This window comes from Ovis aries, chromosome 14 (genome assembly GCF_016772045.2).
Source record: "Ovis aries strain OAR_USU_Benz2616 breed Rambouillet chromosome 14, ARS-UI_Ramb_v3.0, whole genome shotgun sequence".
NCBI lineage: Eukaryota > Metazoa > Chordata > Mammalia > Artiodactyla > Bovidae > Ovis > Ovis aries.
Window position 1 is genome coordinate 51450890 of NC_056067.1, and position 14058 is coordinate 51464947.

Below are 14058 nucleotides of genomic sequence, written 5' to 3' on the forward strand. Positions count from 1 at the left end.
ATCTTCCAGGCAAGAGTACTGGAGTGGGGTGCCATTGCCTTCGGGAGAACAGTATAAAGGTTCCTTAAAAGAAAAAAAGCGTCTGCCTACAATGTGGAAGACCTGGATTCGATCCCTAGGTGGGGAAGATCCCCTGGAGAAGGAAATGGTAACCCACTCCAGTACTCTTGCCTGGAAAATCCCGTGGACGGAGGAGCCTGGTACGGTACAGTTCATGGGGTCACAAAGAATGGGACACGACTGAGCGACTTCACTTCACTTCTTCACTTCAAAAAAATAAATAAGTAAAAATAGAACTACCATATGATCCAGCATTCCCCCTCCAGGGGCACATATCCAGAGAAAAGCACAATTTGAAAAGAAGCATGCTCTCCAACATACCCTGCAGCACTCTGTACCACAGCCAAAACAGGAAGTAATCTAAATGTCCATCAGCTGGGGGAATGGATAAAGAAAGTGTGGTACATAAATAAAAGGGAATATTACTCAACCATTAAAAATGAAATAATGCACCATGAATAGACCTAGAGATCATCCCACTACCTGAAGTAAGTCAGAGAGAAAGATGAATAGCATGTGCTATCACTTGTATGTGGAATCTTAAAAAATGATACAAATGAACTTATTTACAAAACAGAAACAGAGTCACAGACTTTGAAAACAAATGTATGCTTACCAAAGGGGACAGGTTGAGGGGAGGGATAAATTAGGGATTAACATACACACACTGCTACATATAAAATAGAGAAACAACAAGGTCCTACTGTATAGCACAGGGAACTCTACTCAGCCTTCTGTAATAAGCTGCATACGAGAAGAATCTGAAAAGAACGGATGTGTGTATACGTGTAAATGAATCACTTTGCTGTACGCCTGAAACTAACACAACATTGTAAATCAACTCTACTCTGATATAAAATAAAAAATAAATTTTTTAAAAAATCAGAAAAACAAAACACAGGAAGATACTCAAAGGTCAAGGGAGGTACATTGGGAGAAGCACAGACTTCTTTCTCTGGAGAAGTAGAAATCCAATAAGAGACCCCAATACACTCATAGCTCTGGGGCCACTTTATAGGAAACCCAGGCAGTTGGACACTCATTTTTAGAAAAAGAAAAAAGTTTGGTGCAATGTCATTAGTGTCTTGAGGGGCTGTTGGATGGGTGCCTGGTTCTAGAACAACATATTATCCAATTAAAGTTTATTTTAAATTCGCTTAAGTATTTTATCAGGAATGTTTATCTCTTCCCAGGAAAAAAAATCATTAAAAAAAAATAATTTCCCAGAATTCCCTGGGTGTTCAGCGGTTAAGACTTGGCACTTTCACTATTGACAGGTCTAAGATCCCACAAGCCATTAGGTGCAGCTAAATAAATAAATAAATGCTTGCTAAGTTTCTTCAGTCATGTCTGACTCTTTGCAACACTATGGACTGGCTCCTCTGTCCATGGGATTCTCCAGGCAAGAATACTGGAGTGGGTTGCCATTTCCTCCTGCAGGGGGTCTTCCCCACCCAGGGATCAAATCTTCATCTCTTAGTCTCCCGCATTGGCAGGCAGGTTCTTTACCATTAGTGCCACCTGGAAAGCCCCAAATAAATACATAATTTTCCATGATGCCTTGCAAAATCGGGTTTGGAATCATTTGGCTTCTTTTGGAATGTGAACCTCTAAAAATGGCTTTTGTTAATTTACACCAAGGACCTAGAGTTGAAACACGTCTAGTCATGGGCAGCCTGAAAGTTTACTCTTTGGAATCATATAAATAGCGAGAATAGGGCACCCCACCCTCACCTAGAGGGTCAGAGATTCAGAGGTCAACTGTATCACATCATTTTATATGAGATACATTAGCATTCCCCATTCTGTAGCCAAGAGGGGTCCTGAACTAACCACTCCCACCCCATCCCGTGGATACTGAACTCATGTTCACGCTCAGTAGTTTCAGTCCTGTCCTACGCTTCATGAGCCCGTGGACTGTAGCCCACCAGGTTCCTCTATCAGTGGGATTCTCTAGGCAAGAATACTGGAGTGGGCTGCCATGCCCTTCTCCAGGGGAACTTCCCGACCCAGGGATCGAACCAGCATCTTCTGTGTCTCCAGGATTGCAGGTGGGTTCTTTACTGCTGAGCCACTGGGAAAGCCTGTGGATGCTGAGGGATGACTGTAATTCTCCCTATGTTTGGGGAGACAGCCAGTGCTCCGTCTTTGGTCCTCTCCCCTTAGCCAGCTTTGCCAGACTCCTAGTGTGTTTCTGATGGACTTTATGAGGGGAGAGACTCAGAGACAAGGAAGATGCAGAGACTCAGTGATACTGAGAGATAGAGAGAGAGATCTGGAGAGTTTCAGAGATACATGGAGAGGCATAGAGTTGAAATGGGGTGTGAGTCAAAAGGACTATGGTCACAAAGATATACCCGGAAGGACTTTACTGGCTGTCCAGGGGTTAAGACTCTGTGCTTTCACTGCACAGGTTTGATCCCTGGTCAGGCTCAGTTGGTAAAGAATCTGCCTGCAATGCAGGAGACCCCAGTTTGATTCCTGGGTTGGGAAGATCCCCTGGAGAAAGAAAAGGCTACCCACTCCAGTATTCTGGCCGGGAGAATTCCATGGACTGTATAGTCCATGAGGTTGCAAAGAGTCAGACACAACTGAGCGACTTTCACTTTCTCTCAGGGAATAAGATCATGAATGCAACATAGCACAGCCAAAACACAAAAAAAGATATACTTGGAGATGCTAGAAGACTGTGGAGATGGGAAGAGATGTGGGGAGCAGGGAACATTAGAGCTGGGAGAGAGGTACAGGAAGGAGAGCCTGTCAGAACAGAGAAACACCCAGAGAAGGGAGAGACAGAAAGACAGGCTCAGACTCAAGGAGAGAACTCGGTTCAGTTATCCTCACACTGAGGTGTCCTGAATGTTTGGCTCAAGCTGGGTGAAGTTGGAGATTCAGAGGAGAGTCCTCAGTCTGGTTGGTGGAGAAAGAGGAGCAGACATCAGGCCTAAAACAAGGAGAGGTACAGGGATGGCCAGGAGCTCAGGGGAGAGAGGCCAGGAAAGCAGGGACTCTCAGGCACTTGACTGTGAGGATCCCCCAAATAAAACCTCCTCAGCCCTAGGGTCCATTCCTAACTGTTCTGGCAGGATCTCTACCTGTCCCTAGAAGGCATGCACGCCCTCTGGGGGATTTGTAGAGTTAGCTGTGAGGCATCCTAAGAGTTAGAAACTACCATCATTCTTCCCAACTGTGTGACTCAGGCTCAAAACTTAACCTCTTCTGGGTTTCTGTTTTCTCATCTGTAAATTGTGGCTGAAAATAGTTCCTCCCTCACTGTGAAGATCTAAGGAACGATAACAAGCCTCCCAATGTTCACAGCAGCATTATTTACAATTGCCAAGATATGGATGCCACGTAAGTGAACAGCCACAGAGGAATGGCTAAGGAAGATGTGATGTATATATACAATGGAATACGATTCAGCCATAAGAAAAAGAACAAAATTTTGCTGTTGGCAGCAACATGGATTGACTTGAAGGGCATTCTGCCAAGTGAAATCAATCAGACAGAAAAAGGCAAATACTGCAATGATATCACTTATATGTGGAATCTAAAAAATACAACAAGCTACTGAATGTAACAGGAAACAAAAGCAGCAGCAGCAGACTCACAGATAAGTACAAACTAGTGGTTACCAGTGGGGAGGGGCATTACATGGGTAGAGGATTAAGAGGTATAAACTAGTAGGTGTAAAATAGGCCACAAGGATATACAATGCAAATGGGGAATATAGCCAATATTTCATAATAACTCTAAATGGAATATTACCTTTATATTCAATAAACTGAATCACTAGACTATACACTCGTGATTTATATACTATTGTCAGCAGCTGTATTTCCATTTAGAAAAAAATCAAATGAGTGCATGCTTGCAAAAAGTTTGGCAGATCACCTGGCTCAGAACAATTTCTAGGCGTTTTCCTCCCAGGGAGGCGGCTCTGCTTATTTCATCATCCTTGACTCCTTCCCCCTTTTACTACTACCTCTCCATTCATGACTAAGCCCTGTTGAATTAACCTCTCCAATCAGATCACTTTTCCATTATCATGCCCTCTGCCCCAGTCACAGAGGCAGCAAAGCAAGAAGGTAAATGACATGAATTCCAGGGTTAGGCTGCAAGGGTTCAAATCCTGGCCCTGCTTCTTTCTGCTCTGAATCAGTCTTAGTGCCTCTTGTTTTTTTTCGGCTGCTCTGGGTCTTAGTTGCCATATACAGGATCTTCAGCTGTGGCATGCAGACTCAGCTGTAGCATGTCGGACCTAGTTCCCTGACCGGGGTTTGATCCTGAGCCTCCTGCATTGGGAGCATGGTGTTTAAGCCACGGGATCACCAGGGAAGTCCCAGTGCCTCATTTCTTAAAAAGAAATTATTTTTATTTTTGGCTGTGCTGTATCTTCCTTGGGGTGCATGAGGTCCTCGTTCCTGTGCACGGGCTTTCTGTAGTTGCAGCCAGTGGAGGCTACTTTCTAGTTGCCAGTGCACAGGCTCTAGCGGGCCTGCTTACTAGTTGCGGCACATGGCCTTAGCTGTCTCACCGCAACGAAGAAAGATGTGAGCTCTTCCCGGACCAGGGATGGACACCATGCCCTCTGGATTGGCAGGCAGATTTTTAATCACTAGACTACTAGACCAGGGAAGTCCCATTGTGCATCATTTTTATCATAGTAGCGCCTCCTCTTGAGAAAATTGCTGTCAGGATTAAATGAATGAACATCTATAAAGCACTCAGGACAATTTCTGATATAAAAGATCAGATGCTGTAATGATAATATAACTATTACAAAATTATATTATTTTAATAGGTAATAATATAATTAATATGTAACAGCCGCCTCATTGACTTGTCTTCCACTCTGCCTCCCGATGATCCATTTTCCATGCAGTAACCTTTTAAATGAACCTTTAAAAATGTTAAAGAAGAGACTGAAGACCCACAGCAAACAAATCCAACGTGTGGATCTTGTTTACTGATTCAAACAAACCAAGCATAATAAAAATATTTTTATGGAATAGGAGGCCTGGTATATAGCTTCAAAAATCACTTGGGAGGAGTGGGTGGGGAAATGAGCCCAAATAATCCTTCCTTATAACTCCCGTGACTGCCAGGGCTTGCCAGATCTTGTGGATTATCAAACTGAAGACCCACCCATGCGGGGGTAGTTTATGGGCACTTCATGATCATTCCTGTGCGGGGCGGGAAGGTGCACCGTCACGCAATGGTGCCAAGCAAGCCACCCTGGGCCTAGGCATCAGGAGCTCCAGCCAGGAACGCGGGGGCCCGGAAAACGTGGACACTGCCGCCCTCCTTGCCCCAGGGCCTTAGCATTGGGGTTCGAGGGGCTGAGAATCCTGAATCACCCAACGGCGAAAAGTGCCGGGCGCTGTACAAATAACGTGACTTTCACTGGGCATCAGCTCCCTCTGAGCCCGGAGTCCCGCTTCCGTCCTCTCTCGAGGAAATGGCTACCCTTTCCTTGCCAATCCCTTGAACGGGAGAATAGGAGGCGGATTCTTGAAACTGATTCGCGAGCCGGAGCTCAAGCTCCCAGCAGAATTCTCGAAAAGCAGAAGAACAGAACAAGAGAAGGCTGTCTCAGTGATCTCCGAGTTAGGTTTCCCCGCGTTAACTCGGGCACGTGCTTGACCCCAGTCAGCCACCGTAGGCCCCGCAAGCCGCAGGACACTTTCCTGCGGTCCTTCGGCCTGTTTAGCTCTGCGCCTGCTCGCCAACTCGTTGGCCTGGCGCACCCACCCACTCCTTCCTTTCCATCTCCTCCGCAGCAGCCCCCGCGAGCCGCGACTGCGCATGCGAACTGACGCCCCCACCGGCTCGGCGTGGGAGGAGGGGATGGAAATAAGGCTGGGCCCAGCAGCTCGCGCGCGCTCCCTCCTTTTCCCTTCCGTCGCTGGGCGCGCGCCGGGTGGTGCAGCTCCCCAGCATCCGAAGGCAGCGCTGCAGTGGCCACGGCCGCCGAGGGAGGGGCCCGGAGCCCCGCCCCCAGGGAGGGGCCGTCCGCAGGTGAGGGGGCAGGGGTTCGGACCCAGACACCTGGGTCTTCGGGAAGTGGAGTGGGGCCTGGACGCCACAGTTCCCAGAGAAGGACCCATTGGGGTCCTGATGCATAGGTTCCGGAGGGGCTGCATTGGCGCCTGAGCCTTGGGAGGGTGCATTGATACCCGAATGCCATGATCCCAAGGGTAGCGTGAAGGCTCGGACGCTTGGACCTCGAGGGAGAAGTCCATTATGGGTCTCTGGATTGCAACACAAGAGCCACGCTCTTTCTGTGTCTTCCTCCAGGTCTCCCCTCTCCTCTCCACGTCTCCAGCACCACTCCGGGGTTAAAAGGCAGTGCACGCGGCGTTAATGGACTGAGACTGAGCCAAGAGCAGGGTAAAGCTACCTATTGGGTGTGAATTCCAGCACACTGAGCTCGTAGGCCCCTCCCCTGGGACAGAGTTGCTGAGCAACCGACTTCGGGTCTTAATTGTATAGCTCCACCCATCCGCGGCCGGCCCCGCCCACCCTGGGCTTAGGCCCCGCCTGCTCCGCTCCCGGGGCGGCTGGGAGTTAAAGTTGTAGAGGCCCCGCCCACTTCGCTGGAAGGCTCAGTCGCAGGGACTAGGTTCCAAACAGACTGCTTCTGGGTCGGGTTTGCGTGACCCCGCCCACTTCACCCTTAGGCTCCACCCACCCTCGCCTTCTAGGACCCAACGTGATAGCCCCTGCTCCTGAACAAATTAAGCCCTGAATATGGGCTCTCAGTCCTATCCCCAACAACCTGATAACCCCCGGCGTCGCCCCCTCTCCCGGCTAGGTCCTCCCTCTAGGTTTCTGGGCCAGCAAGATGCTGGAGCGAGAGGCGGAGTCTGCGGCCGGGGGCGCCGAGCCTAGTCCCACTGACAAGGAGCCCGTGACCAAAGGAGAAGGTGAGGGCGTCTCCCCCGGGGGAGGGGGCGTTCTCCAGGAATTGGGGCCAAGAGAGTCACGTATTGTGGGAACCTTAGGGTGACAGTTTGAGGGCCCAGGGTGATAACCATTTCGGATCCCCAAAATGAACGTTCTGGGGAATCCTCCAGGTTGTCTTTGGGGGACCTCAGTGATCCTCTGTAAGGATTTCAGGGTTATCACTTGGGAGGATACTGGAAACGGACACTTCAGTGGCTTTGGGACAGCTTAGGTCTGGGGTTCCAGAGACGTAACTCTTTGGAGCCTGCCTTAGGAGGATGCATGGCAGTGGGTGAGGAGCAGGATCAAGCCATTTGGGGAACCTCAGTATGACCCTGGAGGTGTCCAAATATACTAGAATGTCAAGGTCTAGGGGGAGTCTGGTCTAGATTCAGGGCGTTGGCTGCTTTCTGGAGCCCACCAACCCTCCTGTCCCCTAGCTCCCGACCAGGGCCCGCCGCAGAAGCCCAGCCAGTCTGTTCCAGAGCCCGCTGCCTCCACGGGGGCGCCTTCCCGACCCCGCCGGCGACCCCCGCCCCAGCGCCCGCACCGCTGCCCCGACTGCGACAAGGCCTTCTCGTACCCGTCCAAGCTGGCCACACACCGGTTGGCACACGGCGGCGCCCGCCCCCACCCGTGCCCCGACTGCCCCAAAGCCTTCTCCTACCCCTCCAAGCTGGCCGCCCACCGCCTCACGCACAGCGGCGCCCGCCCGCACCCGTGCCCGCACTGCCCAAAGGCCTTCGGCCACCGCTCCAAGCTGGCAGCCCACCTCTGGACCCACGCGCCCACCCGCCCCTACCCGTGCCCCGACTGCCCCAAGTCCTTCTGCTACCCCTCCAAGCTGGCGGCCCACCGCCACACGCACCATGCCACCGACGCCCGCCCCTATCCTTGCCCACACTGCCCCAAGGCTTTTTCGTTCCCCTCCAAACTGGCGGCCCATCGCCTGTGCCACGACCCCCCGACCGCGCCGGGCAGCCAGGCCACCGCGCGGCACCGCTGCTCCAGCTGCAGTCAGGCGTTTGGCCAGAGACGCCTTCTACTCGTTCACCAGCGCAGCCACCAGGCGGAGAGCCCCGGGGAGCGGGAGTGAGCGCTCCTCTCGGCTCCGTGGCTCCTTCTTCTGCCAGCCCCGGTCAATAAAAAGGTGGCATCTCTAAGCCAGGCTGTATGGACTTGCCTCTTCCAGGTAGACAGAAGGGAAGTTGCCCCCGCATTGGGCTCAAACTTAGAGGCGGAGGAATCCTTTGTTTGGGGGAAAGGAAAGTGTCATCCATGAGTTTGCACTGAGTCCCAAACCATGGACCTGGAGGTGTGGTTAGAAAGGTCTTGGCTCTAGTTTCCCCCTCACCTATTCATATGGCAAAGGTTAAACTGCTGCTAGCATCGTGTGCTGCTGAGGAGTGTGGAGACAAGCTCTCCTTGTTGTTGTGAGTTTAAATTAGTGCCTCCGCTTTGGCCATTGACTGTGTATGTGTGTGTTAGTCAGTTGTGTCCGACTCTTTTCGACCCCATGGATCCCTGTAGCCCCCCAAGCTCCTCTGTCTATGGGATTCTCCAGGCAAGAATACTAGAGTGGGTAGCCATTCCTTTCTCTAGGGGATCTTCTTGACCCAGAGACTGAATCCGGGTCTCCTGCACTGTGGGCAGATCCTTTACCATCTGAGCCACCAGGGAACCCCCGACTATAGGTATAAAGAACTTCGAATGCATCTATGTTCATGTCAGCTATTCCACGGCTCAGAATTTATCCTGGCACTTGCCGGGGGGGGGGGGGGGGGGGGGCGGATGTAAGATTAAGGATGTTCACTGCAGTACAATGGCAGTGCCAAAGATGAGAAATAACCTGAGTGCCCATTGATAAGGGGACCAACTAAGGAACTGCAGTACAGCCACAGAATGGAAGATGTAGCTGCAGGGGGGAAAGTCAGCTCTATATGTATTGACATGTAGAATTCCCAAGGCATACTAAATCATAAAAGCAAGCACAGAGGGTGTACCACCAGTAGCATAAAAATTTTTCTAAAGCCCAAGCTTTGGAGCCATCTTTGACCCACTACTTAAGAGCCTCAGGGGCTCAGACAAGTTTTGTGATTTCTCTGGACTCAGAGGCCTTATCTATAAAATGGGATTTAAAAAAAAAAAATTTTTGGCCACACTGCACAACTTTCGCAATCTTAGTTACCCAACCAGGGACGGAACCCAGGCTGCTGGAGTGAAAGTGCTGAGTCCTAACCACTGGACTGCCAGAGAATTTCCAAATGGGAGTATTATAAGGTCTTTACAAGCACCTTTTTGGGCAAAGATGGTTCCCCTTTTGGAGCCTGTTTCTCCTGCTATAAAACAAGGATGACTGAGCTAACAGTGGACTGCTCTTCATTCTACAGACATGTATTAGGCAGGTACTGTGAGCTGGGCCCTGCACAGGGTGTTAGGAACAGGGTGATAAGACAGACCTGGTCTAGTGAGGGGGTGGACACCAGCCAGAGTTGCAAAAACAAGAGAAAGAAGCCAAGGAACTTCTCTGGTGCTCCAGTGGCTAAGACTCCATGTGTCCAAAGCAGAGTGCCCAGGTTTGGTCCCTGGTCAGAGAACTAGATCCCACCAGCTGCAATGAAGATCCCATGTGCTGCAACTAAGACCTGGTTGTCCTTCAGTGGCTAAGTCGCATCCTACTCTTTGTGACCCTGTGGACTGCAGCACGCTAGGCTTCCCTGTCCTCCACTATCTCCTGGTGTAGCCAAATAAATATTGTCTAGAAATAGTACTGTACAACATATAGGCTAAAAAAAGATAAAGAAGCCAAGCCCACTTTAAACAAGTAGGGGAGCCTCACCTCCCCCCATTCGAAGAATTATTACACAGCTGTCATGAGGCTGGTGATGTCGGTTTGGGAACAGGCTGGAGAGAGGGCACTGGGAGCTCAGAAACAGACCTATGCTTACAAGATCCTGTCAGGAGATGCTCCTCACTATATACTCAGAGGCTGGCAAATTTCTTCTGTAAAGGGCCGGGCAGTAGATCTTATTAGGTTTTGCAGGCCATACAGGGTCTGCCACTACTACCCAGCTCTGCTGTTGTGCTGCAAAGGCAGACAACACATTAGGATATAAGGATGGCCGTGTTCTGATAAAACGTTATTTACAAACAGCCGGTGGGCAGATTCAGCCCATGGACTGTAGTTTGCCAGTCCCAACCATAGACGAGCCGGGGCAGGATAGCTAATCAGCAAATGAGCTGAGAGAAAAGAGAAGAAAATTAAATGAGACCCTGTGGTCGGCAGAATAATGGTCCCCCAAAGACGTCCACGTCCTAATCCCTGGAACCTGAGTTTGTGTTGGCTTCCACACGGCAGAGGGGGCTTGGCATACATGATGAAGGATCTCATCTTGAGATGGGAGATTATCCTGATTATTCCAGTGGGCCCAGTGTAATCACAAGGGTCCTTACATGGGAAAGAGGGAGGCAGAGGAGCCAGAGATGTGGCAATGGAAGCAAAGACTGGAGTGATGGGGGGCCAGGAGTCAAGGAGCGCAGGCAGCTTCTCAAGGCTAGAAAAGGCGAGGAAATGGATTCTGCCCTAGAACTGCCAGAAGAAACACAACAAAATACAATTTTAAATACATAAATAAAATGAAAAATAAATTTTAAAAGACAGAAGGAACACAACCCAGACATCACCACGTTTTTACCCCAACTTAGACTGACTTTGGTTTACTGACCCCCAGAACTGTAAGAGAATAAAGTTGTATTGTTTAAATCCTGTGACCTTGGTAATTTGTTACAGCAGTGTAGAAATGAATACAGCTCTCCACCTTACAGCATACACAAAAATTAAGTTGCTAGTGATTTAAGATCTAAGTTTGAGACACAAGACTCTGGAGCATTTAGATGGGAATTAAAGAATATCTTAGTAACCTCAGAGACAAAGAAACTGACACAAAAAGTATAAATTGTAGAGGGAAAGGCTGGTGACTCTGATCATAAACAAACCAAGTTACGGCTATGATAAAGATACATAAGCGTTGGGACGGCTATGATAAAGATACATAAGGGTTGGGTTTTTTTTTCTTTTTGGCCCCACCATGTGGGATTTTAGTTCCCTGTCCAGGGATCAAACCCATGCCCTCTGCTTTGGGGATGCAGTCCTAACTGCTGGACCAGGAGGGAAGTCCAAAGATACAGTATTATGAGTATATGCATGCTAAGTTGCTTCAGTCGTGTCTGACTCTTTGCAACCCTATGGACTGTTCCCTGCCTGGCTCCACTGTCTGTAGGATTCTCCAGTCCAATACTGGAGTGGGTTGCCATGCCCTCATCCAAGGGATCTTCCCAGGGATCAAACCCGGGTCTCTATGTCTCCTGCATTGCAGGCGCATTCTTTAGCAGCTGAGCTATCAGGGAAGCTCATTATGAGTGTATACCTGGCATATGCTGTTAGATACAGAGAGTTAGGAAAGGTCTTCTTGAGGAGCTATTATTTGAGCTCGGATCTGAAAGGTGGGGAGGATGGAATGTGAGGTGGTTTGTGGAATCTCCAGCATCAGGCTCCAGACAAATGAAAACCAGAGGCCGCAGGATGGCAGGCTGCTCAGCAAGGCCCTGGGAGAGGGACAGCCAAGGGGCAGGATCTCTCCTCCAAAGTCAGCAGTATGGCCTGTGCCCAAGTTTACCATGGGGCTTGTCTTGGCAGATCTCCTCGGAAGCAACCACACCGCTATCCGAGTCTCAAGGACACAAACTCATTTGGGATGTGTCCATCTGGTCCAACCTTAGCTTGTCTAGATCAGAAAACTGACTCCTGGAGAGATGGGATTTGGCCATACCCAGGCTTCCCAGGTAGTGCTAGTGGTGAAGAACCCAGCCTGCCAACTCAGGAGACGCAGGATAAGCGGGTTTGACCCATTATCATGGACATGTAAGAGACTCGGGTTCAACTCCTGGGTTGGGAAGATCCCCTGGAGGAGGGCATGGCAACCCACTCCAGTATTCTTGCCTGGAAAATCCCATGGACAGAGGAGCCTGGTGGGCTACAGTCCATGGCATCAGAGTCAGAAAGGGCTCATGCCCCTGATGCTGGCGATTCCATAAACCACCTTGCATTCCATCCTCCCCACCTTTCAGATCTGAGCTCAAACAGTAGCTCCTCAAGGCCTAACTCTCAGACAGGACTGCGCACGCATACAAACCAGGGGACAGTGCTGAGTCTGGGTGGGCCCCGTTCCCCTGCCTTCCCGACGCCCTGCTGCTCCGTGCATGTGCTCCTGCCTTGCCTTTCCTCTGCCTGGGATGGCTCCCCCAGACCCTCCCTTGCTTCTCCCGAGTCCCTGCCGACAGGTGAGTGCTGAGATGCCTTCCCCATGACCTGTCGCTCTCATCACTGGATAACCCCACCCAGCTTTTTCTGCTCACACGGGGCTTATCGCCACGCTGCAAGACACTCGCCGTCTCTGACCCCCAGCAGAATGTCAGCGCCATGAGAGCAGGGACTCATGTCTCATTTGGCACACCAGAGCCCCAGTGCCTTACACATGGTGGGTGTGGGTGGCACAGTAATAACCCCTCAAAGACACCCACAGCCTAATCCCTGGAACCTGTGGATATGTTACATGGCAAAGGTGAATTAACAGAGCATGATGGGGCTTCCCTGATGGCTCAGTGGTAAAGAATCCACCTGCTAGTGGAGGAAACACAGGTTCGACCCCTGACCTGGGAAGATCCCACAGGCCTCAGAGCAACTAAGCCTGGGCACCACAACTATTGAGCCCATGTGCCCCAACTATTGAAGCCCGCCTGTGCTCAGCCATGAGAGAAGCCACCGCAATGAGAAGGCCGGGCAACTCAACTAGAGTAGTCCCCGCTTGGTGCAACGAGGAAAGGCCACACAGCAACGAAGACCTAGCACAGTCAGAAATGAATAAAACATTTAAAGACAGCATAAGGAAGGAAGGTTGCTAACGGGCTGACTTTAAAACCGGGAGATTATCCCAGGTTATCCAGGTGGGCGCAGCATAACCCCAAGAAGTCAGTGTCAGAGTGACGCAGCCTGAGAAAGACTCCACCAGCCGTTGCTGGCTTTGAAGACAGAAGGGGCATGGGTCGTGGGCTGCAAGTGGGAAAGATAAAGATAAGGACAGACTCTCTCCCAGAGCCCCAGGAGGAGCCAGAGCCCTGCCTGCGCCCTGATGGTTAGCCTGGCGAGACCCATTTTGGACCTCAAATCTAGGTTATGACCTTTAAGACACCAAGTTGGTGGTCATTTGCTCCCCAGCTCTGACCCTGCCCTTTGCCCTCCCTAGGATGAAGTTCGAGCTTCTAGGCTGCCGTCCACTGCACTGCAGGGCTGCCCTACCTGCTCTCCACAGTGAGGGAAGGCTCTCCGTCGGCACTGTCCAGACCAGCAGCCGGTGGGCACTGGAAGCACGGCCACTGTGGCTGAGCAAGTGAATTGTTCGTTTCCCTGTTGCTAAGTTTTGGTTTCGTTTTTTTGCCACACCGAATGGCAGGCAGGACCTTAGTTCCCTGACCAGGGACTGAACCCATCTTCCCTGCAGTGGAACTGCGCAGTCCTAACCACTGGACCACGAGGGAACTCCTAAAGGTGGTTGTTTATTTTGTTTAGTAATTTTTGGCTGTGCTACCTGGCATGCTGGATCTCCCCCAACCAGGGACTGAACCCATGCCCCTGCATTGGGAACACGGAGTCTTAACCACTGGACCACCAGATAAGTCCCCCATCCCACCCCCACCTTCTACCCTGATTCTCTAACAACCAGGTCAGGTCCCACCTTAAATATGGTGGAGCCTTAAAGAGGGTCTGGGATTTGTGGAGGGTAATTTAAATGCCCCTTCCCTAGCTCTCCCTCCCAAATGAGGTGACGTCAAACCAGGCTGGGGATGGTTTCACAGCTACTTCTGAGAGCCCTGGAGAAAGGGAGATGTCCTTGGCCCAGGGGAGCTGAGACTTCAAGGGAGGCCACCCCATGAGCATCCCAACCCACAGCCCAGGACCCCCAGAGGGACAACTGAGATACGGGAATGGGCTCC

The 14058-nt window shown here is 50.7% G+C and overlaps 1 protein-coding gene across 3 annotated transcripts; it reads left to right on the forward strand.

Moving 5' to 3' along the window:
- The first annotated feature begins 5957 nt into the window (after window positions 1-5957).
- ZNF575 (zinc finger protein 575) lies at window positions 5958-13322 on the forward strand. 3 transcript variants are annotated; one of them, XR_006056195.2, is made up of 4 exons: window positions 5958-6081; window positions 6361-6453; window positions 6878-6989; window positions 13311-13322. XR_006056195.2 is itself a non-coding variant. In XM_015100027.3 (4 exons), exons 3-4 carry the CDS (start codon window positions 6908-6910, stop codon window positions 8102-8104), a joined length of 738 nt encoding a protein of 245 aa, XP_014955513.2. In that variant the 5' UTR covers window positions 5958-6081; window positions 6361-6453; window positions 6878-6907; the 3' UTR covers window positions 8105-8171. The 3 variants fall into 3 exon arrangements, 2 of the variants coding, with proteins under 2 accessions (XP_014955513.2, XP_042088034.1); XM_015100027.3 differs by lacking the exon at window positions 13311-13322 and adding an exon at window positions 7449-8171; XM_042232100.2 differs by lacking the exons at window positions 5958-6081; window positions 6361-6453; window positions 13311-13322 and adding an exon at window positions 7449-8171 and having other exon boundaries at window positions 6736-6989.
- The last annotated feature ends 736 nt before the right edge of the window (window positions 13323-14058 follow it).